Source organism: Zootoca vivipara, chromosome 5 (assembly GCF_963506605.1).
Source record: "Zootoca vivipara chromosome 5, rZooViv1.1, whole genome shotgun sequence".
NCBI classification, from domain to species: Eukaryota; Metazoa; Chordata; class Lepidosauria; order Squamata; family Lacertidae; genus Zootoca; species Zootoca vivipara.
The window spans coordinates 2,004,642-2,032,635 of NC_083280.1; the positions used below are offsets into that span (position 1 = coordinate 2,004,642).

The following is a 27,994-nucleotide window of genomic DNA, read 5'->3' on the forward strand; positions in this document are numbered from 1 at the left end:
TTTCCCAAAGCATAAAAATCTTCCACATGGGTTTGTGGGCCCTGCACTGGTGTTGGTCTGTGTGCAATGCAGGACTCTAATTGAATCCAGGCGATTGGTTGCTGCGTCTTGTTGCTTAGCACCAGGCATAAGGCCCGCCTCCCTCTGCACCAGCCTGCTCAAGCTATGGGACCCGCTGATCACCTGTTGATCATTTGCAAAAGAAAGCTGAGAATTTGCTGGAGATCAGGCAGACCCACACCAAGACCTGGGGTAGATTTCGGAGGAAATGAAGCACCTTCTCCAATACGTGGGCTGCTTCTTGGCCTTCTTCTCTGCCGGCTTCCTGATTGCTGCAACTTGGACAGACTGTTGGATAGTGAACACGGACGACTCCTTGGAGGTAAGGCAAAAAGAGACGGAGAGGGAGACTCCAGCGGCCACACGGCTGGCTGAGATCCATCAGGTGGAGCTTTCCAGAGTGAGGAGGAGCGGTGGTGAGAGTGGGAGCAGAATGTATAGGTCTGGTTTCTGCAAGGACTTTGGACTGAGCTCAAGCCTGCGTCTTCCTTAGAATGAAAAAGAGAGTTGGCAGGAAGGCGGGAGAATCATAGCATTGTAAGGTTGGAAGGGGCCATGAGGGTCATCTAGTTCAACTCCCTGCAGTGCTGGAATCTTTTGCCCAATGTAGGACTCGAATCCAAGACTCTGGAGAACAAGAGTCTCATGCTCTACCGACTGAGCTATCCCCAGAAAACGTGAGAGGGTGAAGTCAGTATGGAATGCTTTAGTTTTTTGACCAGCAATGCTGTTTTCCTGTGCTTTTCCTGCTAAGGTAGTTTCTTTACCAGATTGGGAGAACTTTGCCATCCCTTTAAAAGTCGTTAAGCTCTGTATATAAGTAGAACACCCCATCGATCAGCTCAGAAGAGTGTCTGGCTGGTGGGGGAGTCTTCAAGGTCATCCAGTGAGTTTAGCAACCAAGCAGAGATTTGAACCCTGGTCTCCCAGGTCATAGTCTGACATGCTAACCACTCCCACTTTTAATCTATTAAAAAAAAAACCCCTAATTCATCAGTGGGATTTGTAAGAAGGGACGGGGCTATAGCCCAGTGGGCAGGGAGTCTGCTTCACATGCAGACGTTCCTGTGTTCAATCCCTGGGAATTCCAGGCAGGGCTGAGATAAACAGACCAATGCTGTGATTTTGGTATAAAGCAAGTCCCTAATAAACTTCCTAATAAACATAATAATCAACACCAACAACTTCCTAATAAACATTAGCAAAAAACAACAACAAAACCAGTTTGAGCAGATGGGAAAAGGCAAGGAAATGTGTGGCACAGTGGAAAATCCATAGAGGAAGCTGCCTTATTTTATTACGTATTATTATTGTCATGCAATGCCCTTTTAAAATGTGCTGGGGAGGTTATTGGGTTGTTTTCATTTTCATTTAATGTACCCGTATATTCCGGCGTATAAGACGACTGGACGTATAAGAGCAGGGGTCCCCAAACTAAGGCCCGGGGGCCGGATGCTGCCCAATCGCCTTCTAAATCCGGCCCGCGGACGGTCCAGGAATCAACATGTTTTTACATGAGTAGAATGTGTCCTTCTATTTAAAATGCATCTCTGGGTTATTTGTGGGGCCTGCCTGGTGTTTTTACATGAGTAGAATGTGTCCTTTTATTTAAAATGCATCTCTGGGTTATTTGTGGGGCATAGGAATTCATTCATATTTTTTTTTCAAAATATGGTCCGGCCCCCCACAAGGTCTGAGGGACAGTGGACCGGCCCCCTGCTGAAAAAGTTTGCTGACCCCTGTAAAAGACGGCCCCGAACTTTTGCAGTTAAAATATAGGGTTTGGGATATACTCGCCATGTAAGAAATACGACCCGGCGTATAAGACGACCCCCAACTTTTGAGAAGATTTACATGGGTTAAAAAGTAGTCTTATACGCAGGAATATATTGTAACTTTATCCTGTGAACTGCCCTGGGACCTCCATGTTTATAGGGCAGTATACAAATTTAATAAACAAACAAATAAAATATTTTGTGTCTTTAGCTTACATTTTTATGTTGTGAACCACCCTGAGGTCATACAAATTTAACAGCAACAAATTCCTGCACTGGAGGGTTGGGCCACATGACCCTTGGGGGTCCCTTCCAAGTCTACAATTCTATGATTCCATCTTACCCTATGCTGACTGAAAGCAGCTGCCCAGGGTGTCAGGAAGGGAGCCTCTCCCAGTCCCATCGGACTGAACCCGGGGCCTTCTGCATGCAAGGCAGCTGCTCTGCCACCCGGCTACTGAAAGACTGCTGGGTCGCTTGGGTGCCTCTGGGCAATGTCACCCGTGACTGCAAAGGGAACCCAGAAATGGCAAGTTTCACAAGCTGCTTCTCTCTATACTTAGAGGAAACTGGGAAATCCAACACCGTGAAAAGCAAAGGGTGCTTTTTCTAACCTTGCCTCCGCGGTTCAAAGGCACCTCCAGTTGGGCCACGTCCCCCCCCCCTCCTCCTCGGTGTTTCATTAATGCGCCCTCGGGGTTAAGCGCATTCAGGCTTTGCAAGTCCCGGCGCTGCGTCTGAATACCAACGCGCTCGGCGAAGGGCCTCCAGCATTAATACCTGACAGAATGAGTCGATCTCGCCACCTAAGCGGGTCATTGCATCCCTAAATATGGGGAGGGGGAGGGAGGGAGGGGGGTAATGAGCCATATTCCCTGGAAAAGAACCGGCGTCGGATCAGGGCGGCCAAGCGTTGGCTCAGCAAGCGGCGCCGAGGAGGAAGGGCTTTGCGCGAAGGAAGGAGGGAGATACAAAGAGGATGGAAGAGAAGGAGAAAGGAAGAGAGAGGGGGGGGGATGGAAGAGAGAGAGAGAAGGAAGGAAGGAAGGAAGGAAGGAAGGAAGGAAGGAAGGAAGGAAGGAAGGAAGGAAGGAAGGAAGGAAGGAAGGAAGGAAGGAAGGAAGGAAGGAAGGAAGGAAGGAAAGCAGGGGAGAGAAAAGGAAGGAAGGAAGGAAGGAAGGAAGGAAGGAAGGAAGGAAGGAAGGAAGGAAGGAAGGAAGGGGGAGCCTCTAGACCAGGCTATCCGTCCAGAGCACTTTTCTTTCTTCCCACCCTCAAACTTGCACGTTTCCAAGATTATGGGAAATTCCCCCAGTTTCAGTTCTTGGGGTGAATTTCAGCGCCTGGCTTTAGGTTGCAAAACCAAGCTCGTTTTAGGTGACTCTTTCCCATGAACCCTCAGCTCAATAGCCCTGAGATTGTTTTCCCAGCTGAAATGCGCGCAGCCTCCATGGGGGGGGGGGGCTTTAGAAAGGAAAGGTAACAATGTTTTGGGCTTTTTAGAGATAAAATGTGAGCGAGGGGGAGGATATGACAGAGGTGTATAAAATTATGCAAGGCAAAAGGGGAAAGAGAGATACTCGGATTTAAATAGAAACGCGATCCATCTCTGCCAGCTTCAAGGCTGTCACTTCTGCTGCTGCTTCCCCTGTGGACCAGACCGGAAGGCAGGAAGCTGCTGCCTACTGAGTCAGGCCATTGGTCCATCCAGGTCTGTAGTGTCTGCACTGTCTGGCAGAGGCTCTCCAGGACGTCAGGCACGGAGCTTCCTCCATCCCTAGCTGGAGATGTACCAGGGACCTTCTGCTCACCCCATTTGAAGTGTGCTGTTCTGTTTTTAATCTCTGCATTTTAATATATCTGGTTTTATATATACCGGTATACACTGCTTAATTGGAGTTTAATTGATTTAAAACTATTATTTTTCACAGGCTTTTAGCCTTCTGAATTTTGCCTTGTGTGCTTTTTAATGTGTGTCAGCTGGCCTTGAGTCCCACTGTGGGGAAAGGGTGTGATATTACCCCAAAGCACAGCCCTTCCTCTGAGACAACACAACCCTTCACATAGAGGACTCCTCCACAGAAGGAACCATCCTCTGTTGGCTGGGGCACACAGAATAATAGAATGGTCGAGAGCTGGAAGGGCTCCCCAAAGGTCATGCAGCCCAACCCTGCTGCATGGCCACTCAAACTGGAACTGTATGCTCCTTGGGGCAGGTCCTTGTAGTAATAAGGATGATGGTAACTTTCTCCCACATAGTTGAGTGCTACCTGCCGTGGCCTATGGTGGGAATGTGTCACTAATGCCTTTGACGGGATAACAACTTGCGATGAATATGACTCCATATTGGCTGAGCACCCAGGTACGTCTGCTGCGAGTTTATTATTATTATTATTATTATTTATTATTATTATTATTATTATTATTATTATTATTACTGGATCAATTCTGAAGGAAATAGGTCTTAGGGAAAGCATTTACAGTGGTACCTCCGTTTACAAACACAATTGGTTCCGGAAGTCTTTACTTTTAACCTGAAGCGTACTTAACCTGAAGCGAACTTTCCCATTGAAAGTAATGGAAAGTGGATTAATCTGTTCCAGATGGGTCCGCGGAAGTACTCAACCTGAAACCTACTTAACCCGAGGTATGAGTGTAATTGGTCCGCGGAGTACTTAAACTGAAAATACTCAAACCGAGGCGTACTTAAACCGAGGTATGGCTGTACTGGGACAGGTCATCATAAGCCAAGAAACTTGGTTTTTGTTTGTTAAACCACAGAGCCTAGGGCTTGCCGATCAGAAGGTCGGCAGTTCGAATCCCCATGATGGGGTGAGCTCCCATTGCTCGGTCCCAGTTCCTGCCAACCTAGCAGTTTAAAAGCACATCAAAGTAGAAGTAGATAAATAGGTACCGTTCCGGCGGGAAGGTAAATGGTGTTTCCGTGCGCTGCTCTGGTTCGCCAGAAGTGGCTTAGTTATGCTGGCCACATGACCTGGAAGCTGTACACCAGCTCCCTTGGCCAATAACGCGAGATGAGCACCACAACCCAAGAGTCATCCACGACTGGACCTAATGGTCAGGGGTCCCTTTACCTTTACCTTGTTAGTTTTCTTTAGTTTTCACTTTAATAATATCAAAATCACATATAATTCATCATATGAACAGCTGTATAAACATAAAACGCATTTAGTTGATTTGCATGCTGTTTGCTGCTATGGAATCATTATGCTGATGTCATAATGATCTGAAACTATATTTATTTATTTATTGCATTTAAAGATCCCATTTCCCCCCTCTAAGGAGCTTAAAGTTGGCGTACATGGTTCTCTCCCACCCTCCTCATTTAATCCTCACAAGAACCCTGTGAGGTAGGTCAGTCTGAGAGGCAGCGACTGAGCTCAAGGTCACCCAGTGAGCTCCATGGCCAAGGAGGGATTCGCACCCTGGTCTCCCAGGTCCTACTCTGACACTCTAAGCGCTGCACCACACCAGAGTTCCTGCCTTCTGCCTCCAGGCTCTTTCTTGTTTTGCAGTGAAACTGGTCCTGACCCGAGCCATGCTCATCACGGCTGACATCCTGGCTGGTTTTGGGTTCACCTTCCTCCTCCTGGGCCTGGACTGTGTGAAATTCCTTACGGATGAGCCTGGAATCAAAACCCAAATCTGCTTCATAGCTGGACTGGCTCTGCTAACGGGAGGTAGTTGGCCGCAGAAAGCTGAGACCTGGATCGGCTGGGACTGGCGCTGGGAGATAGAAGGAGTTAAAAGTTAAAATGTTAAAGTGATAATAATGCTAAATTATTATCAATTTACGGTGGGGTGGAAGGTCTACAGGCTATGAAGGACTTGCTCACAAATTTATTGACAGCTGCACGAATAATTATAGCCAGGGAGTGGAAGGGGCAAGCAGAATATAAAATGGAAGAATTGTATAAAGAGGTGTGGGGTATAGCTATTAACGATAAATTAACATGTGCCATTGAGGCAAGACGGGGAATATGCAGGAGAAATTATTTTGAGGAGATACGGAGGGTGTTTGTATAATTTGTGCTGTTAAAGGGGAGAGGGATCAAACCATCGCAAGAGTTGCTGAAATTTTGACAGGTACAATGGAATGGTTTCGGGGGTGGGGTGCACATTTGTATTCTTATTTATTTATGATTATTACATTGTCTAAATAAATAAATGGAAAGAAAAATGAGAAGAAATAGCTTAAAGTTCACCTCAACTTTCTAAGCAGGGAATTCCAGAGGATAGGTGTTGCCACGCTAAACAACTGAGCTTCCAGAAGTTTGGAATGGGGATTACGTGACACTTGCAACCTTGCGCATAGCCAATGGGGGGCAGATCTAAGAAAATTAGTGAAAAGCATTTAAAGTACTCAATTAACTGAGGTTCTGCCCCCCCCCCCAACAAAACCTGCCCTCCGTAATGTCCTACTTTGGGGGATATTTTTACCTGTGACTTCCCTAAAAACTTTGGCTGCCCCTCCCTAACAAAAATCCTGGCTGCGTCCATGCTTGCAATTGTGTCAGTTCTGCTAATTGAAGTGTTCAATCTGGTCTCGAGTTCAGTGGTACCTCGGTTTAAGAACAGCCCTGTTTGCGAACTATTCGGTATAAGAACTCCGCAGAACCAGAAGTAGTGTTAAGCACGCCTCAGTTTAAGAATGGTTTCAGTTTAAGAACGAACTTCCGGAACAGATTAAGTTCATAAACCGAGGGACCACTGTTGTTGTATTGTCCCATGCCACCCCAATCTCCAAGGAGTGAGAGATTCGAAGCGCTCACCCAGGGATCCATTTCCTTGGAATGAAGGTCAGTGGAAACAGTGGCTTCTTCAAGTTATATTGTTTTATTTACACATATTGAGCACATCTGTACAATGCCATTAGCACCCCAACAGATCTCGCTTCTCTGTGCTTCCAACCTGCTTTCAGCTCAGCTCAAACACACCACAGCTATTATCTTCCTACTGTGCAGCTAAGAGAAGAGGGTGGAGGAAAGCCCCCCCCCCCCAAGCTTGGAAGGCCCCCTGACATAGTTGCAGCTCTTGCAACCTGGCTCTGTCTTTTGGAGTGCTGGTGAGGACACTAAAATGGCCAGCTAAAAAGAAACTTGTCTGAGCAGTTCAGCAGCAGAATCCTCCATTAGATTCTAAGCCCCACTAGAGAAACCAAGCACCTCATCCTGACCAGTTGCAAGATTTACGTATAAGCTGAACAAGCTATAGTTTAGGGCCCCACTCTCTTGTTGTTGTTGTTGTTTAATCGTGTCTGACTCTTCGTGACCCCATGGACCAGAGCATGCCAGGCACTCCTGACTTCCACTGCCTCCCGCAGTTTGGTCAGACTCATGTTGGTAGCTTCGAGAACACTGTCCAACCATCTCGTCCTCTGTCGTCCCCTTCTCCTTGTGCCCTCCATCTTTCCCAACATCAGGGTCTTTTCCAGGGAGTCTTCTCTTCTCATGAGGTGGCCAAAGTCTTGGAGCCTCAGCTTCGAGATCTGTCCTTCCAGTGAGCACTCAGGGCTGATTTCCTTCAGAATGGATAGGTTTGATCTTCTTGCAGTCCATGGGACTCTCTCTTGGGGGGCCACCAAAAACATTAAAGAAAAAAAACCCTGGATGTGCATTTCCAAAATATAAGACAAAAAACTAATAAAACCTACATCCAGCAACAGTGTTTTGTGTTGTGTAGGCTCCTCTGATGTAAGTCATGGGCCCTGTCTGCTAGCCTCCTCCCTCAAATATCCCTGGTTTGCTCCTTTCTATATATAGGGTGCCTACATTCTGCATGGACTGGTTGCAGGGCAACATGTGCAAATGGCTTTAGATACCCATTAGGTCCATAAATCACCATATACCATCTATTCAACGCAAAAAAACCAGCGACAATTTGTTGTTGACAAAGGACAGCTGGACATATAAAGGGCCCCATTACCTTCAGGAGCTTAGAGCCGCATCAAACCTAAATCCGGGACTGACCCTGCAAACACACGAGTTCTTTAGTCACATGGACAGAGAGAAGGATTTTCTTTGAGCCAGGCCACAGAAGTCATAAATAGGACCTCATTCCAGCACTGTGGCTCAGACCTTGAAAAATGACCCACTGACCCACTGACCCATAACCATGTGCAGAGCGCAACTTGAACTATTGCGTCCAGCCTCCATATTTCCGGGAGCAGGCCAAACATCCTCCAGGTCCAGCATAATGTGGGGCAATGGTCAGTGATGCCCAGACATGCCTGGGGTGGAACCTTCAATGCTGAAAGCCTCCCCCAAGAAAACCGCAGCACCCACTCTGGGAATTGCGCCTCCCCGTTCTGGAGTGTGGGTTGTTTGCAGGGTGCGGCTCAGCTGCCTTTCCAAATTCAGAGCATGCTGTGGTGAATGAACCCCCCCCCCCCGGGATACGAATTAAGCAGAGGATTTTACCTTTCGTAGAGCTGCAGGGATTAAACGGAAGCCCTCCTGGGTCAGAGGTTGCGGGTGCAGCCGTGCAAAAGAATTCAAATTCCACACAAGGCAAAGCTGGAATCTGTGACCTGGATAAATTATGCAAACGAACCACCTTTTCAGAAACTTTCCTGTCTTTTTTTTTTTGGGGGGGGGGGGGGAATCAGCATCCTGCCCATCATACTGGTCTATAGAATTTCCTCTGGCATTTCCTAGATGCTTTTCCTAATCTCTTCAAAGCCATATAATCTAGAAACTTGTCCTTTCCTTCTCCTCCTCCTCCTCCTTCTCCTGTCTGTCTGTCTGTCTGTCTGTCTGTCTGTCTGTCTGTCTGTCTGTCTGTCTCGGTGCTGGATAACTTCTGCTCTCACTGCCATGTCCTCTGGGGTTCTGTTGCTCCTGTGATTTAGTTTAATGCATTTTAATAGACCGTGTAACCAGGGTGGCTGGGGCAACCCAGTCAGATGGGCGCAGTACAAAAAGATATTAAATTATTACTATTATTACAGGGGTGGGGGGAATGTCCTGCCCAGGCAAATAAAGCCTTGCTTTGCTGATATCCACACTGCAGGGTGGTTGGGTATTGTGGCTGAGAAATTCAAGGTTACATTAGCCCTGCAAATTCTGTACCAGCTGAAGTTTCTGACCCGCCTTCAGAGGAAGCCCCATGTAAAATGCATTGCAGTCATCTAACCTAACAACACAGTTCAAAGTGTTGGTGCTGACCTTTAAAGCCCTAAATGGCCTCGGTCCAGTATACCTGAAGGAGCGTCTCCACCCCCATCGTTCTGCCCGGACCCTGAGGTCCAGCGCCGAGGGCCTTCTGGCGGTTCCCTCGTTGCGAGAAGCCAAGTTGCAGGGAACCAGGCAGAGGGCCTTCTCGGTAGTGGCGCCCGTCCTGTGGAACGCCCTCCCATCAGATGTCAAAGAGAAAAACAGCTACCAGATTTTTAGAAGACATCTGAAGGCAGCCCTGTTTAGGGAGGCTTTTAATGTTTAATTATTTTATTTCATTTTTCTGTTGTAAGCCGCCCAGAGTGGCTGGGGAAACCCAGCCAGATAGGCGGGGTATAAATAATAAATTATTATTATTATTATTATTATTATTATTATTATTATTATTATTATTACCTAGAGGCTACCAGAGCATGGACAACAGTAGTTGGACTGTCCCTGTCCAGATAGGGGTGCGGTTGGGCCACCAGTCAAAGCTGATGGAGGGCACTCTGGGCCACTGAGGTGGCCTGAGCCTTGAACGACAGCAAAGGATCCAGAAGGACCCCCAAGCTACAAACCTGCTCCTTCAGAGGAAACGTAACCCCATCAAGAACAGGCGACCTCCCGCCCATCCGATCTAGGGAACCACATAGTAAGGGAAGTGGAAGTTGATCGTAGCATCATCATTGGGATACATAATTTCTTTCTTACCCGGAGAGGCAGAGAATGGAGGATTTTGTGGGGCTGGTTGTTGCTAATGGTATAAACACATTCATGTCAAAGATGCCATTTCCTTTTGCTCAAAAAGTGGGGAAGGGTGTCTTTTTGACCTGTAGACCTGACATTTCTGAAGTTAATAATAATAAACAAGCACAACAGATGCTCTTCAGTCTCCTCCTCCTCCTCTTCATTTCTGCTTGCTTTTTCACAAATCTGCAGGCAGGCACCTCTCATTTTCGGTGTCAAAGACAACAGAAGAGGGTCACCTGTGGATCAGTGGAGGATAATATCCCAAACCGGGCAGGTAACACCTGGTGCTTGCTCTGTTTCTTGCAGGTGTCCCTGGGCTCATTGGATCCGTCTGGTACGCCATTGGCGTCTACGTGGAGCGCTCGACTCTGGTTTTGCATAACGTCTTTGTGGGCATCCAGTACAAATTTGGGTGGTCGTGTTGGCTAGGGCTGAGCGGGTCTCTGGGATGCTTCTTATCTGGCTCCTTGCTCACCTGCTGCATGTATCTCTTCAGAGGTAAGAGCTGGGGATGGAGGCGTCTGCCATGCGAAATGTTCTAGGCCATCCCAAATCACACCTCTGTGCCCATAAAATGCTCCACTTGTCTGAAATCCTAGAGAGCTGCTGCCAAGCCAGTGTAGGCAACACTGAGCGGTATAAGGCTGCTTCTGTTGTTTCTTAGTTTAGTGAGCAGATCATCTATCTCTCCCCACCACCCAGGCCTGCTTCCAGTTTCCCCGTAAGAGGCCGGGATATGCTGGATTCCAGCAAGCAGCTAGAATCAAAAGGATGAAGACTGATGCAGCGATGTATTTCTGGGAGTTGGGCTAGCTGGCCCTTGGGGGTCCTGTCCAGCTCTACAATTCTATGACCTCGGAAGATTGGGGGGGGGGCTCTCCTTCGTTGGAGGTTTTTAAGCAGAGGTTGGATAACCATCCAGCAGTAGAATAATCAAATTGTAGAGTTGGAAGGGACCCCAAGGATCTTCTATTCCAACCCTCACAATGCAGGAATCTCAACAAAAGCATCCCTGACAGGTGACCATTCAACCTCTGCTTAAAAACCTCCGAGGGAGAGGAGCCCACCACCTTCTGAGGGAGTCCATTCTACTATCAAATGGCTCTCAGCATCAGAAAATTATTCCTGGTGTTTACCGTAGTTTGACTCTCATTTTTTGTTAGCTGCTCGGCAGGGGGTTGGACTGGATGGCCCTTGTGGTCTCTTCCAACTCTATGATTCTATGAATCTATGATTCTATGAATCCATTGGTTCGAGTCCTCCCCACTTGTCACTTTTTTCCAAGGTGATGAGGAACCATTATTGACCACTCTTTGTTTTTGTTTTATATATAGTTTTTATTAAATTTTCTGTTTTACAATTTCAAATCCTCATTTTACATCCTTAAGACATCAATGACTTCCCCTCCTTCTCTTTCCATGGTTCATTTTACATATCTTAAATTCTTGCATATTTTACAAAAAATCAGTATTCCATTACTGCAGGCATCCCCAAACTGCGACCCTCCAGATGTTTTGGCCTACAACTCCCATGATCCCTAGCTAACAGGACTAGTGGTTGGGGAAGATGGGAATTGTAGTCCAAAACATCTGGAGGGCTGGAGTTTGGGGATGCCTGCATTATTGCATCCACCCAAACTTATTTACACTGTTGAATTTATCTTAATGCTGCCAGCGTTTTCAGCTATACACAATTATTTCCCATATATTCAAGAAACGTTTCCAGTTCTGGGCACCACAGTTCAAGAAGGATACTGATAAGCTGGAACGTGTCCAGAAGAGGGCAACCAAAATGGTCAAAGGCCTGGAAACGATGCCTTATGAGGAACGGCTTAGGGAGCTGGGTATGTTTAGCCTGGAGAAGAGAAGGTTAAGGGGTGATATGATAACCATGTTCAAATATATAAAAGGATGTCATATAAAGGAGGGAGAAAGGTTGTTTTCTGCTGCTCCAGAGAAGCGGACACGGAGCAATGGATTCAAACTACAAGAAAGAAAATTCCACCTAAACATTAGGAAGAACTTCCTGACAGTAAGAGCTGTTCGGCAGTGGAATTTGCTGCCAAGGAGTGTGGTGGAGTCTCCTTCTTTGGAGGTCTTTAAGCAGAGGCTTGACAGCCATCTGTCAGGAATGCTTTGATGGTGTTTCCTGCTTGGCAGGGGGTTGGACTGGATGGCCCTTGTGGTCTCTTCCAACTCTATGATTCTATGATTCTATGATTCTATCTTCCATAAAATTTGTGAGCTGAGCACTCTTTGGGTTTGGTCAGTCCACCAGCTACAAATCCATCTAGCAGTAACTTCTCCCAACCACATTTTATCATCTTCTTGCAAGAATGCCATGGGACATATCAAAAACCTTCCTGAAATCAAGATATGCTGTCGGGGATCCTTTAACTGTGAATCCTGTATTGTAGGGGCCTGGACTGGGTAGCCTTTGAGGTTCCCTTCCATCTGTGCAATTCTACGGCGATTCCTCACCCCCTTCTAAACCAGCAATGTTTTTGTGTGTTTCTCTCCCTTTCCTGGGCTCTGGGCTACAGATGTTGGTGCGAGCAGTTCGTTGCGGAAGACTTATTCCCCTCCTGGGATGAGCAGCCTGTGCCATCCGGCCTCCCAGACGACTACTGCCAAAATGTACGCCATGGACACCAGGGTGTGAGGAAGAGCAGATGCTGAGAGGAGAGGGGGCACTTGGCTCACCTCCTTTGTGACTTATGGGGCTGCCCCAAATGCCAGAAGGTGCTCCAGAGGCTGTGATTCAGCCCAAGGACTTTGGCTGTTTCCACCAACCATGTTCAGGACATCCTCTCATGCCTAACAACACGTCTGTTAGTTTGTTTCCAGAACCATGCCTATGGTTAATGCAGTGGGGCCTGGGAAACACCCATAATTTAACTCAAGTGGTCAAATGGCAGGGGGTTGGACTAGATGACCCGCTGAACCCCTTCCAACTCTACAGTTCTATGATTCCATAGCCCAATAAATGTGGCTGTTTGATGACTTCAGGGCTCTCCTTTTGCGGCACACCCTCTCTTGCTTGTGGGGGTCTGAATGTGCCTGGCACTCATCGGTCAGATGCCATCCCCAGGGCCAGATTTAGATGAAGAGCGGCCCTCGGCTACTCCACTTCTGAGGCCCCTCCCAATCCCCCATCCTCACGACTAGAAGAAAACGGAAGAGTGTTAAAAACAAAACTGAGTGAAGTCAAGGCTGATGGTGGGTATTTAAAATTCTGCAATTCACCATTTCTCCTCTAAAGGACATCAAAAAACGTCATCAACATTTGTTTAAGTTTGTCACTTTTAATGTACAGAAAGCTCAGTGCAGACAACCTCTCTTGAGACATCGTGGCCCTTAATTCGTTTTTAACTCTTTTGAGTCTTGAAAAACTCCTCTCTCCCGAGCAGTTAGTGAGCATAAAGCTAAGAAATAGCCGCACTAATGTATTTTAATATTTTGTTGGAAGCCGCCCAGAGTGGCTGGTGAAACCCAGCCAGATGGGCAGGGTATAAATAATATATTATTATTATTATTATTATTATTATTATTATTATTATTCCACATTAGGAAAGGCTATCTGATTTTTTCCTTGTATATAATTTGATAAAGGTCTGCATGAGACGGAGAGGGCTCTGCTGTAAGTCTATGGCTTTGCCTCATGTACAGGTTGCAAAGGGCAAAAGTTCTTCAGCCTACTTAGCCTATACATAAATCCGGCGCTGGCCATCCCACAGGTGCAGGGAAGGTTTCTCTTCTGGAAAACAGGACAACAGCAGCCCAGCACTCAGAATTGGTGGCATGCAGGCAAAGAGGGACATTTGGGGAGCAATTCTTAGGAATCATTGCTGCCTTGGGGGTTGCCTGAGACCGAGTCCCTGCTTGCCTGCTCTCTCCCCAACCTGTATATGTGTAAATAAACAGATACAACAAACCACTACAAGTCTCCAGAATACTTTGTCCCCCTACTTCTAATAATTGTTTGAAACAGACCCTCCACAACTGCAGTCCCCAATCTTTCGGGGACCCCCCACCCCTTAGTTCCATAAACACGCCCCAATGCCCTATAAAAAGCATTATTTAGAACAGTGGTCTGCATGACCCACTAAGGAAGATAATGTTAGATGGTGGACGTGCGAAAAAATCAAAAGATTTTGGGAAATGATATATAACGAATTGAAAAAAGATTTTTAAATATACCTTTCCCAAAAAAACGGAAGCTTTTCTATTAGGACTTATAGGACCGGAGATAGCGAAAGATGATCAAGTATTATTCATGTATGCGACAACCGCGGCTAGGACTTTGTTAGCCCCAAATGGGAAAACTCAGGAGTTACCGGCGATTGCAGAGTGGCAGACAAAAATGATGGACTATTCGGAATTGGCAATACTGACTAGCAGGATCCGAAACCAGGGAAAGTCAAGGTTCCAAAAAGACTGGAGTAAATTTGTGGACTATATGGAGAAGAACTGTAGAAGTTTAAAGACACTTGCAGGACTGAAATAAATCCTACGAATTGACTTTAGATAGAAGGAATAAAGAAACTGCGAGACAGGAATGGACAAAAAAACCGATTGGGGGGAGGGAGGGAAGTCAAAGCTCGGCAGAGCAAAGAAAATTGTAATAATTGATAAGAAAAATTTTGTGTTTATTATGTGATGTTGTGTTTGTTGTTGATTGTTTTGTTTTTGTTTAAATGTGCTTAATTGGAAAATCTAATAAATTGCCTTAAAAAATAAATAAATAAGGAAGATAATGTTAGAAAAGTTGCACGCACACCCAGTCTCTGCATAGCAGTGCCGAAACTCTGGAGGGTTCTAACCCCTCACCCAGGGCCATGTTTCCGTTGAGACGTAGAGGAGGAGGCTGCAGTGTCCTTAAGAATTATGGTTTAATGGGACATATTAACCGTGAGTTGAGATGAGGAGCTGCAGATTTCATCGCATTGTCATCCCAAAAGCAGCTTGCCTCCTCACAGCAGGTCAGCATTGCAGATAGAGCCATTTTAAGTTTCCCAGCCAGCTCTAATAGCTGCCCCCCCACCCCAACTCCTTGTCCTTCTTCTCTGCCATGCAGCAGTTATCGGACCCCCGAGCCGTCTGAGGGCAATTCTGTATAGGGAATGGCTTTTTAAAGGTTTTATTATGTTTGTATATACGTTGGAAGCTACCCAGAGTGCCTGGGGCAATCCAGTGAGATGTGTGGGGTATAAACAGTGAAGTTATCGTTATGGAATGGGGTGTCCCTATTTTCGTTGGAGGAATGTTGGAGGGTATGTGGTTTCCTTGCACAGGCTCACCAGAAAACCTCCAACAGTCTGGCCAAACTAGCTGCTGTCGACACCTGAAAGGTGAGTTTCTAGCCAGTTTTGAGCACCCTCACCTGGCCAAGGAAGTTAAAGCATCCCAGGAGCAAAGCCAAGAGTGGATGAGCTTCTCCATCTCTCTCCATTCCAGATTTTCCCAGTCCACAGTGGAGGCCCTTGCAATTTTCCCTACCTCCCTGATGCTCCACGAGCCCCCATCACTTCAACACCTTTTCCTGTCATTTCTGCTGGAAATACGAAGCTGGCACTGCCCAGGGTGAGGCCCGCTTGATCTCTCACCTGCCAACCGCTGTCAGTTCCCTCCTTTCATCTGAAAGCAAAACCAAATCGGCTTCTTGCACGGGAATAAAATAAGAGCACTTCCCCCCCGCAGAGAAAGTATCCGAAGCTCTGACTCCTCGTCTCTGCCCATAGAAAATTCCTTTGACGCAATAGAGATGCAGCATGAAAATCGGGGAACGGAAATCCTCAAAAGCCATTTTTGGCAAAACGTATTAGTTCGTCCAACTGATGAAATGGTGCTGGCAGAAAGAGGCGGCAGGATTCCAGCTGCCCCCAACCTGTTGCTATGCGGTATGCATCAAATTTGTTATTAGAAGAGGGTAGCCGGTTGTTCTTGAAACCACGAACATGAGTTCGACCAAACTGCGGGAGGCAGTGGAAGACAGGAGTGCCTGGCGTGCTCTGGTCCATGGGGTCACGAAGAGGCAGACATGACTAAATGACTAAACAACAACAACAGCCGACTGCCTAGTCCATGGGTAGGCAAACTAAGGCCCGGGGGCCGGATCCGGCCCAATCGCCTTCTAAATCCAGCCTGCGGATGGTCTAGGAATCAGCGTGTTTTTACATAAGTAGAATGTGTCCTTTTATTTAAAATGCATCTCTGGGTTATTTGTGGAGCATAAAAATTTGTTCACTCCCCCCCCCAAAAAAAATATATAGTCCGGCCCCCCACAAGGTCTGAAGGACAGTGGACCGGCCCCCTGCTGAAAAAGTTTGCTGACCTCTGCTAGTCAAAGCATATAAAGTAAATTCAAATGCAACCTGCTTTCCTCGCATGTACTCCCTACGAGGTTGTGGCTGGCTGGAGCACATTGTGGAGCACAATCGTAGAATTGTAGAGTTGGAAGGGACACCAAGGGTCATCTAGTCCAACCCCCGTTCATTGCAGGACTCACATCTAAAGAATGCCTGAAAATACTCCAAGGAAGGAGAGTCCAGCACCTTCCAAAGGAGTCCATTCCTGTGTTGAGTGGCTCTTACCATCAGCTGTGAGGTCACCTCCAGGCTAAATATTCCCAGTTCCCGCACCGTTCTTCATAAGGCTTGGTTCCTAGACCCCAGATCATCTTGGCTGCCCTCCTTTGCACATAGGCTAAGGTGATGGAGCGACTGCCCTACGAAGAAAGTTTGCAGCATTGGTCGACTTCTTAGTTTAGAGAAAAGGCACAGAGGCAGTGATGTGATAGAAGTTTATGGAAATGTGTGTGGCATGCAGAAAACAGAGATTTTTTTTCTCTCCCTCTCTCATAACACTAGAAGTCGTGGACGTCCTCTCTATTGGAGATTTCAAAAATCTACACAAAGATTTCAAAAAAGACTGGGAACCATTTATCTTGTATTTACGGAATGAATGTAAAGAAATGGACTCACTAGTAGGTTTTGAGTAAACACGACTAACAAAATAAATATAGAAGCTATAAAGGTGAGCTTAAAATGATAAGAAAATAACAACATTTAACTTAAAGAATACAATATCGAAGCATAGCACAGCAAGCAGGATAAGTAAAAATGTATTTAAAAAAGAAAAGAAGAGGAAGTTGAGGGAAGTCGGGGGGTAGGGGAAAGTGGGGGATTTAATTTGTTATTACCAGTTATGATGTGATTGTGATAAAAATGTAAAACCCAATAAAAAATTATAAAAGAAGAAGAAGTCGTGGATGTCCAATGAAGCTGAAGGTTGAAAGGGCTTCTTCATGCAGCACATTGATAAACTGTGGAACTCCCTCCCACAGGAGATAGTGATGGCCACCAATGTGGGTGGCTTTGAAAGAGATTGGATCAATTCATGGAGAGGGGGTGGGGCTATTGATGGCTACTAATCACAATGGCTCAGCTCGGCTTCCATAGTTGGAGGCAGCAATGCTTCTGAAAGGTGAGGAGAGGGATCCTGCGCTCATGCTCTGCACTCTGGTTTGCCAGGGGCATCCAGTTGGTCACTGTGAGAACAGGATGCTGGACTAGATGAGCCATTGGCCTCATCCATCGGGGCTCTTCATATATCTAAGTGTGGCTGAAACAGGCAGAAAAGTCTACCCCTCCAAAGGTAGGTACAAAAAATGTGAGTCAACGAGGCTTTTTCAATCCTTGCTGCCTCCACCAAATGATGGCTTTGTGTGTGCTCTGCTTAAACTCACAACAGCCCTGTAGGGGAGGTCAGCTGAGGACTCAGGCTTGGCTGAAGGTCTCTCAGCAAGCACTTTCGCTCGAGCAGGAATTCCATGAGAATCTGTAGCCACTATGCATTGTGATTTCGTTTGTCGTTTAGACTCAGATTAAGCCTTATTTATGCTCTCCTCACCCAAGACAAATCTTTGCATGGTGAGATTTGTGTCCTTCAGAGCATCACTCTGGCGATAGGCTGCTTCATATCCAAGGCAACGCTTGAAAAGGAAGTTACAAGCCACTGTTTTTCTATTCAGCTTGGCAAGCCTTCGTCTGGGATATTCAATCAGGGACTGAGCCTTTGGAAATTGATAACGCTAAAGAGAGAGAGGGGGAGAGGAATCTGGCCCATCTCCCATCATAGCTCATAACTTAGGAAATCATGTCTCCAAGAGGTTCATTAAGGATGAGTGATTGTCGGGCTCCAGAAGAGATTCTCCTCCCTCCTCCCCTTTCACAACGCCACTGCACATTTTCCCAGCTGCGTGGGGGCCACTGGCCAGTTCCAGAAAGAGAAAGTGGCAGATCGCTCTGCAGCTTCCATGGTCTTGCAGGCCTAAAGGCCAAGGCCACAATCCATGTCTACAGCGATGGTATTGCGCTAATGTTTGCTCGGAGGAGAGAGGTGGAAATTCTGCAACTCCTGTTATTAGTGAGGCCAGTGTCCCGTACGCAAGACGGGTAAGAACCAGTTAAGGAGGAACCAAACAGTTGACTGTTAATGTTGACAGCAAGGTGCTGGAGTAGCAGGAGGTCATGGGCTAGAGACCGAACAGCCAGAATGCAGTATATTTTTCATATATAGGGTATGTGCCATGCCCTATTCCATAAATATCTATTATGTAGTCTCTTAGTCTCTAAACGAAGAAGTCCCACACTCTGAAAGCTTCATAGGAGAATCGCTCCATGGCCTTACCATGTGTGCAAAGGAGGGCAAAAACTCCCTTGTGGTGTTCAATTATTATTATTATTATTATTATTATTATTACCCTGCCAATCTGACTGTGTTGGCTCACACCAAATTCCCAATAGCTCAGGCATTTTTCAGCAACTCATTACCAGACACAGACCAAACGGTGTGTGCCAATAATAATAGTATAATAATAATAATCATAATTTATTACTTATACCCTGCTCATCTGACTGGGCCTCCCCAGCCGCTGTTTCCAAGTGGAAAGAGGATATGGAAAACTTTTTCTCCCTCTCTCATAACACTAGAACTCATGAAGCATCTATTAATCCAACCACAGTCCTTGAAATGAAACTTCACCCAACCCATTTTCACTGGATTTGTAGATTCTAACTACATGTGATGTTAAAGACTGCGAATCATCTGTGTATGTTTTTTTTTTTTTTTTGTAAGCAAGGGGGCATTTTTTCCCGGGGGTCTCCAGTGTCCTAGCCCAATTGCAGACACGATCTCTGCAAAAAAGCCCCTGATTGCAGCTTGCAAACAAAGGGAAAGGACCACATAGAGTTGCAAAGCATCGCCTGGGTGCCTGCACTGCCCAGGAAGCAGGGAGCACAACCTTATGGCTGACCTTGTCCTAAAAGTGAGCGCAACCAGCCTGCGAGAGCCCCAGCTTCTTCTACATCGGCTCAGGCTGTGGAGGAAGCCAACCAACGCGGCCAGAATCCACCAGAGCCATTTCCGAAATGAAGCACCTTCCATTATGCAACCTGGCCCAAAACCAGCAGTGTTCACCTGCTCCAGGCACCAGAAATTCTGGCTTTGCACATCCTGATGGCTTGGCAGTCCTCTGGAGGTGCAGCTACAGGCCTTGGAGAGATGCCTTTAGTTCGTCCCAGCAGGTCTGCCTGCTCTGTAGATTGGCTCTCCCTCCCAAACCTTTTCTCCAAAGCCAGGAATAGTTCACAAGGTGAGGGTGCCAGAAGCTTGGCGGGGGTATCAGGGGGTTCAAGGAGGCTGTGTGGACCTCAGGGGCTCCCCTGACAAGTGAATGGTGGAAGGCGTTTGGCAAGCTCAGGCTGTTTTGAGTGCCTCAGCACAACAGGAGCTTTTAGCTCCCTGCAAAGAGGCTTTCAGCTTCTGGCTTGAAGGTTTTAAGCTACGTACCTGAATGTCCAGCTTGGGGGGTGGGGATGCCTTCCTTGCCAAGAAAGCTGAGCACTGGCTCTGCCTTTCACCAGAACTTCTCTCCTAGAACAAGGCTGGGGAGGGTTGAGAGTCAAACCGAACTTGAACCTCCATCATAGCACAATGTGGGCATAATTTTTGTTTCTAAGCAAAGCCCTGGGGCTCGAGCCATCTTGGATGCCACATCCTAGACACACCTTATACCAGGCATCCCCAAACTGCAGCCCTCCAGATGTTTTGGCCTACAACTCCCATGATCCCTAGCTAACAGGACCAGTGGTCAGGGAGGATGGGAATTGTTGTCCAGAACATCTGGAGGGCCGAAGTTTGGGGATGCCTGCCTTATACAGACAGTGGATGACCATTTCACAGAATCACAGAATTGTAGACATGGAAGGGACACCCAAGGGCCATCTAGTCCAACCCCCTGTAATGCAGGAATCTGAGTTTTAAAAACCCCAAATGAAAGACTTGCATCTGAAAAAGCAAGCTCTGGGATTGTTGGACACATACATGTTTTGTAAAACTTCTGACACTCGGTAGACTTTAAGCATGAAGAGGACGGGACAAATTCATGGTGGTGAGTGAGGGCTATCAGAAGCTACTAGCCAAGATGAGTATGCTCTGCTTCCACAGTTCGGGGCAGCAATGCTTCTCAGTACCGGTTGCTGGGAATCGCAAAGTGCTCGAATCCTGCTTGCGGGTTTCCCATTGAGGCATCAGGTTGACCACGGAAAGGAAAGGAGGCTGGAGTAGATGGGCCATTGGCGGAGCAAGGTGGGTGCGGTGGGTGCAGCCCGCCCTGGGTGTCATCCATGAGGGGGTGACATCGCAACCCTGCCCCCCAAGACGCTCGCCACGGGTGGCGCACACCCCCCCGGGACGCTCAGCACAGGCAGTGCACCCCCTGGGATAACCCCCCCCAGGACGCTTGGCATGGGCGGCACACCCCCAGGATGCTCACCCGCCCCCGAGGGGTAGCCCTGCCCCCACAGGCAGCTAGCCCCACCCCATGGACGGCTAGCCCCGCCCCCAGTGCACACCGCTCCAGGTGCCAGAGCAGCTAGCTCCGCCACTGCTGTTGTGACAGGCTTTTCTTATGTTCTTAAGCAAATTCTTCACCAGTTTGGATCGACAGTCCCCTTCCCACCCCCCAAAAATTAAATAAAAACCAATCGTTCAACCCAACCCAGCTAGCAGACCCTTGCATTCTGATCCAGCCGTGTTTTGATGGGGATGCCTTACTTAATGACACGGACACGGAGCAATGGATTCAAACTACAAGAAAGAAGGTTCCACCGAAACATTAGGAAGAACTTCCTGGCAGTAAGAGCTGTTTGGCAGTGGAATTTGCTGCCAAGGAGTGTGGTGGAGTCTCCTTCTTTGGAGGTCTTTAAGCAGAGGCTTGACAGCCATATGTCAAGAATGCTTTGGTGGTGTTTCCTGCTTGGCAGGGGGTTGGACTGGATGGCCCTCGTGGTCTCTTCCAACTCTATGATTCTATGAATGCACACAGGAAAGACCTGCAGCAAAGGCAATGCTCAACTTGAGTCATAGAATCCTAGAATTGTAGAGTTGGAAGGAACCCTGAGGATCATCCAGTCCAACCCCTTACAATGCAGGAATACGCAGCTGTCCCACACGGGGATCGAACCCGCGACGTTGGCGTTATCCTCTATCCAGTCCTTCACTCAATTGACTGAAGTAGCATTTCTTTATTCATTGCGCACACTTTCCCCTTTCCACATAGCTTGAAGCAACGTTTCAGCCTCACAACAACCCTGTGAGGTAGGTAAAGCTGAGGCAGAGTGGCCTGGCCATGGTGGCCCCATGAGCTTCCTAACCAAGGGAAGGGCTGCCTATGTCCCAGCCCAGCCCTCTAGCTAGGACTCTGAGTCCTCTCCCCATGAAAGTGGGTCTGCGGTCATGTCACCCCTCAGCCTGGAAGCTGAGCAGCACCTCTGGGTGGTCCCTGGCTTCACAATCTCCTCGTAGGACGGAGGTGGCTCATTCCTCGCCACTGTATCAAAGATGAAATCGGAGGAGCTCCACTGGGGGTGAGGGTGGATTGGGGGCACAGTCCTCAGCCTACCGTCACTCTCTAGGGAAAAAAAGAGAGGAGAGAGAGAGAGAGAGAGAGAGAGAGAGAGAGAGAGAGAGTCCATGATAATGTGAGAAAGCACTCGGTGAAACATAAAACCAAAGAGTGGTAGAGTTGGAAGGGACCCCCAAAGGTCATCCAAACCAGTCCACTGCAGTGCAGGAACTTTCTTCTCCGCCTGGTGACTTCCGACCCCCTCCATGTGGGTCCTTTATTTCCTTATTAGCTGCATCTATTTTTCAATAAACTTAACCAATATTAAATGTTGTTTGTAAATTCAACCGTGGAATTTGCTGCCAAGAAGTGTGGTGGAGTCTCCTTCTTTGGAGGTCTTTAAGCAGAGGCTTGACAGCCATATGTCAAGAATGCTTTGATGGTGTTTCCTGCTTGGCAGGGGGTTGGACTGGATGGCCCTTGTGGTCTCTTCCAACTCTATGATTCTATGATTCTTTTTGACTTATATTATAACAAGAGTTAATCAAAGCATATTAAAGGTGGGGAGAATGTTCTTTTAAATATAGTCTATAGATGTCCCATTCTTTCTTAAGCTTTTGGATCGACGGGTCCCCGACCTTCTCTGTCACGTTCGCTAATTCTAAATACTCAAACAATTTAAGCTGCCCCTCCTCTTGAGTTGGAATTTGATCTCCTTTCCACCCTCTGGCTAACAGCATTCTTGCTGTTTGATGCATAGGCTACGTAAAAAACCTCCTTCTTTCTATCGAAATGTCTGATGCCATAATATCCTCGCTTAGGGATTTTCATCCAGACTTCTGAATGAGCCCAGATGAGAAGCGGATCCTCTCTCCACATCCAGACGCGAAACTCACTGTGTCCTGAATCGGCGTCGCTGAGGGCAAACACGGCGACTGTCTGCTGAGAGGAGAAGAGCCTCCGTCGTTTCAGCCAGTGCTGCAGGCAGCAGGCAGCAATGCACAGGAGGATCGCAGCCAAGAAAAGGGAGACGGAGAACCTGAAGGAGAGAGAAATCCACAAGGCTGAGCTCAGAAAACGTGGACTCTCCTCCAGGAGTTCAGCCATTCCAATCAAGTTACCCAAAAAATGAGACTCCGACTTTTAATGTTTTAATGTGTGGAAACAGCCCAGTCCTGTGGAACTCTCTGCCACTAGAGATTCAGCAGGTGCCTTCTGTGCCAGCTTTTAAACTCCTGCTGAAAACTTCTCTATTCCACCAGGCCTATGCAGGCAATTAAGAAGTCATCCTTCCACAATGGTTAATTGGTGTCTGTGTTTATACACACACACACACACACACACACACACACACACACATTTTAATGTTTCTTTATCGGATGGTTCTGTGTAAACCACTTGGGTATGTTTTTAAGACACAACAGTATACAATTTTAAAAATCATAAATCTATCTATCTGTCCTTGGAGTGTATCCTTCATTAATGCTTTCCCCCAACAGATATTAAACACGCACCAGATATACCAGGCAATCAGACTCTGCTCTTCATAAACATCACACCTGAAAACAAAAAGAATAATATCAATACGGTGAAGGGAGGTATTTGGTTTTTCTCTCAGCAGGGACAAAACCCACCCCCTCCGAAAACTTGTTACTGTACCCACCAGCCTCTGACACGGGTGATCCTGAAAGTTCACAGTTCATCAATTTGCAGAAAAATCAGTACATGGGCTAAAATCGGCACTGTGTTCAACAGCACCTCACCCTTCCCTGTTCCACTGACATCAAAGCCAGTATTTTTTTACAAGAGCCGTTCTGAGAACAGAGGATGTACCATATTTTTTCTACTAGGCCAGCATTCTCTACTCTGAGTCTTCCCCTTCTCTGGCGATCATTCATAGCCAAGTAAGATAGTCTTCCATGAACACGGTTTTAACAATGAGTCCATAAGTGACTGTGGAGGCCAATTCTGGATCCACACCTCCTTCCACAGTGGGGACATGAGTTTCCGGGTGGGAGTTGATCCTGGTGAGGGTTTGCCAAGCATGCCTTCCTCTTAGCACGTTTCTCCCTTGTGTCCTGAGTTCGAGTGTCTTCAAAGCCCATGACACCTTTGGTGAAGGCTGTTCTCCAACTGGAGCGCTTGCAGGCCAGTGTTTCCCAGTTGTCAGTGTTTATACTACATTTTTAAAGATTTGCCTTGAGACAGTCTTTGAACCTCTTTCGTTGACCACCAGCATTACGCTTTCCATTTTTAAGTTCGTGATAGAATAGTTGCTTTAGAAGACAAATTCAGGCATCCGCACAACATGACCAGTCCAACGAAGTACTCCTGCCCCCCCCCAGTCTCTCTGCTCCCCACCTCCCATCCTAAAGAGAAGTGCCTCCTCACACTGCCCCACAGGGGCCTGGGAAGCACCCCCTGGCCAGCCCCAAAGGCACCCTTCACCTGCAGAGCTTACAGTCAGGGCTGCTGAAACAAACAGACACACAAACATTTGGGAGGCAGAGACACAATAGGAAGGGAAGGAAAGAGGGGCAGAGGACAGGGTTGCCCATGGCATCCCTGACCATCATTCAAGGCACCCCAAGGTGCCATGACACACTGGTTGAAAACCACTGCCATAGAGTAAGCTGTACTGCCCAGTTTAGCGAGGCCACTTCCCCTTTACCTTGGCAGGAAATGGGTATTTGTTCACACTCCAGCCTACCTCTGTGTAAAGAGGTTTAGTTGCTCACAAGCAGCTCTTGAGTTCCTCTACCAATAATCTAGGAACTTTCACAACTTTGTAACTAAGCTAAGTGTTACTGCCTGTGAAACTTTTCTGAACGATATATGGAAAGGCACATGAATCTGACCTTTGGGGAGTTTGTAAGTAAATCAATTTTTAACTTACCAAATGACTGATATTTTCCTATGCTGGGAAAAGAGGGAAATTTTGGAAGTCTCTTGGAAGGGAATATATTAAAGGTCTAACAGCCTATATTTTCACACTTTATTTTGCTGCTTATTTGTGATTTTTAACTCTCTGCTGGGGTTCTCCCACCAAAGAGTATTTGCCACAAAACTGGAATTTGGCACAAGGGAATTCTCCTTTCTATGTTTATGTTTTCCTTGAACCAACAATTAAATCTTCACAACAGCCCTGTGAGGCAGGATTGGCCGAGAGAAGACTCTGATTGGTCCAAGGTCACACTCAGTGAGCCGAGTGGGGATTTGAATCCTGGTCTCTCCCAGGCCTTGTTCAATATTCTAACCACTGCACCACACTAGTAGCTTCCAGTTGAGAAAGAGCCATAGCTCTGTGCTTTGAATGAGAGAGATCTTGAAACTCTGGAGAGCCACTGCCAGCCAGGGTTGGCAATACTGAGCTTAGATGGGCCACTAGTCTCCCTTGGTGTAAGGCCGATTCCTCTGCTGCAAATGCACAGCTGGTGCTTGGACCCAATTCATGCACCTTCTTCTTCTTCTTTGGCGATCCCTCGTAGCTGAGTAAGATTGTCTTCCATAAACATGATTTAAACAATGGGTCCATAAGTGACTGTGGAGGCCAATTCTGGATCCACACGTCCTTCCACAGTGGGGACATTGGTTTCCAGGCAGGAGTTGATCACGGTGTGGATTTGCCAAGCGTGCCTTCCTCCTCTTAGCACGTTTCTCCCTTGCGTCCTGAGTTCGAGTGTCTTCAAAGCCCATGACACCTTTGGTAAAGGCTTGGCAACACCAGCCCAGCCCTGCAACTTTGCACCGTCCCTCCTCCCCACCCAAACTAATGTTCCCAGAAAAGAAAAAGTAACGCAAACTGGAACTGGCTTACCTGTCAGCAGATTCACACTCTGCTTCTGAACCCGATGCCTGAAACACACAGAGAACATGAGAAACTGAGGTGCGGTTAGGTGAGCTTAGACTCCAGGCTTTCAAACTTGGGGCTTTAACTGTCTTTAGATGGCAACAAGGATTACTTAACCGCAAAACGCCTAGCTGTGAAACCCACAGTCGGGATTCAAGGGCAAGAGCCACTCTCCCCTCCTGGTGTCTCCAGCAGCCGCCGGTCTTCAGAAGCATCGCTGCCTCCAGCTGTGAAGGCAAAGCAGAGCCATCCTGGCTAGGAGCCTTCGATAGCCTGTGCACAAAAAGCTTGTAAGCCTTGAATCTCTTTAAAATAGGAGGTTTAATTAAGCCCTATGGGTCACAGGTTTTGCTTAAAGCAGGATGGCAAATCCTAAATCACAAGAGTCTAGAAGAAAACTTAGACAGCATCTAAATCCGGGTGTTTTGGTGGTGGTGGTTGGTGCTGCTGCTGTTACCTTTTCCTCTTTTAAAGCATCCATCTTGGTGGCCAGCGCTGCCTCCTGTGGCTTCACAGGCATCAGAAGACCTCAAGGGCACCCACCACAACGGTGACCCCAGTAAAAACCAGAATCCTGGTCCCCCCCCCCCTTATAGCTCAGTTGGTAGAGCATGAGACTCTTAATCTCAGGGTCGTGGGTTTGAAGCCAACACTGGGCGAAAGATTCCTGCATTGCAGGGGCTTGGACCTTCACGTTTGGACGTTTGCGACTCTCCAATTCATTGGTTCTATGAAAGGATATGTCTTCTCCAAAGAACAGTTCTCAAGGGCACAAAGCCCTCGGGACCCACTCCTCAAAAATATATTTCCTCAATTGAATTTGCCGCAATCTTATTCATGTCCTATCAAAAGGAAATATACTGTGCTCTCTCCTCAGCCGTATAAATTACGTGGGAAAGTATAAATAACACATACGGAACTGAACTAATGGAGTAGCCCAGAAGAATGTTCAAGGAGAATTTATTGCTGTCCCATCTCCGCCAGAGCTCTTACTTTATACCTCATTAGCAGATCTCGCTTGCCCAAGGAGAGTTATCATATCACCCATTCTGAGCAACAACCTTTGTGTTAAATTTGTGAGAGACAAAGTTAATGAAGGTCTGGCTTCTCAGTCGGCAGTGGTGCTTCGGGCAAAATAAAATAAAATAAAATAAAGCCCAAGTAATAATGCTACGTAGAACAAGGAGGCTGAGGGAGGGTGGCTGGAAAGAACGCAGAGAAACAAAGGAGTTTTTCCACTAGAGTTGAAATGAATGGGTGGGTGGGTGGGTTTGGGAATCCCAAGTGTGATTTATTTATTTTTTGGCTTGCAAAAAGTTCACATTTATATTTCCCTGAATGAAGTTTTCCCCACGCATAGGAGCCTCTGGCAGTGATGCATGTCCGTAACAGCAGCCTAGCCAAAATTATTATTTAGAATAATAAATAGCAAATTATTGGATAATTGAATTCAGCGAGTAATAATAAATCCCAAAGTGTTCCTTTGGAGCGCTCCTACCGCTGCACCCTCAAGCGGTTCTCAAAGCAGCTTTCAAAATATTCTTAAGATAAAATGGAGCTCAAATTTAGTGCAGGGAGAGAAAACCAGAATGTTTCAGTCTGCCTCCCATGGACTCCTTCTTTGTTCTTCTCAGGGGGTCGTACATGGCAATGGCTCCCGCCAAGATTCTCCAAGCTCAAGCTCCGAAAAGGTTCTGTATACTCGGTATATTTATACGACACAAGAACATTATGAAGAGTCCTGCGGCCAAACAGATCGAAACCTGCAAGAAGGGTTCGAACAATGGGCTAGTAGCCAGCCCCTCCTCTCCTCCGTGAATTTGTCTGATCCTCTTTGAAAGCTATCAAAGTGGGTGGCCATCCCTGCCTCCTGTGGGAATGAGTTCCACAGGTTAACTGCGCTGCACAAATACAGACTTTGTTTCATCAGTCCTGAATCTTCCAAAACTCAGCTTCGTAGGATGCCTATGTTTTCTAGAGTTACAATAGGGGGAGAAAAACTTCTCCATCCACTTTTCCCGAGCCATGTATGATTTTATGAACTTTGATCGTGTCATTTCTCACTCGACTTTTATCTAAACTAAAAAGTCCCGAATGCTGCAGCCTTTTTTCAACAGGGTGTCGCTCCAACCCCTTTTAGCGGCCCTTTTTTGAACCTTTCCCAACTCTGCAATATCCATTTTTGAGGTGAGTTGTCCAGGACTGTACACAGTATTCCAAATGCGGTTGCACCATAGATCTGTATAATGGGGTTATGATATAAGGGCAATGCTCACCTCGACATACAAGATTCCCTGGGCGAGTGCCAAGCAGATCTCTCCGGTTTGCAAGACCAGAAGGAAGTCCAGCCCAAATGGAAGATTCCTCATGGTCAACCTTCGTGAAAGCTTCTCAGATCTCAGTTCTTAACCTGAGGTTCTCCTGAGTTTGATCCGGAATGCTTCCCAGCTCCTTGTGCAGCCGGGGGTGGGGGG

General features: G+C 47.0%; 2 protein-coding genes across 2 annotated transcripts; one reads left to right on the plus strand and one right to left on the minus strand.

Moving 5' to 3' along the window:
- Positions 1 to 268: 268 nt before the first annotated feature.
- Positions 269 to 12,424, plus strand: CLDN16 (claudin 16). Its single transcript, XM_035134083.2, has 5 exons — positions 269 to 382; positions 4,095 to 4,197; positions 5,372 to 5,536; positions 10,070 to 10,261; positions 12,306 to 12,424. Exons 1-5 carry the CDS (start codon positions 269 to 271, stop codon positions 12,422 to 12,424), a joined length of 693 nt encoding a protein of 230 aa, XP_034989974.2.
- An 8,920-nt stretch (positions 12,425 to 21,344) lies between these two features.
- On the minus strand, positions 21,345 to 27,978 carry TMEM207 (transmembrane protein 207). The gene is made up of 5 exons (XM_060275212.1): positions 27,797 to 27,978; positions 25,488 to 25,525; positions 23,185 to 23,229; positions 22,567 to 22,709; positions 21,345 to 21,736 (listed from the first exon to the last, which is right to left on the minus strand). The coding sequence occupies exons 1-5, from the start codon at positions 27,887 to 27,889 to the stop codon at positions 21,519 to 21,521; spliced, it is 537 nt and encodes a 178-aa protein (XP_060131195.1). The 5' UTR covers positions 27,890 to 27,978; the 3' UTR covers positions 21,345 to 21,518.
- Between the last annotated feature and the right edge of the window lie 16 nt (positions 27,979 to 27,994).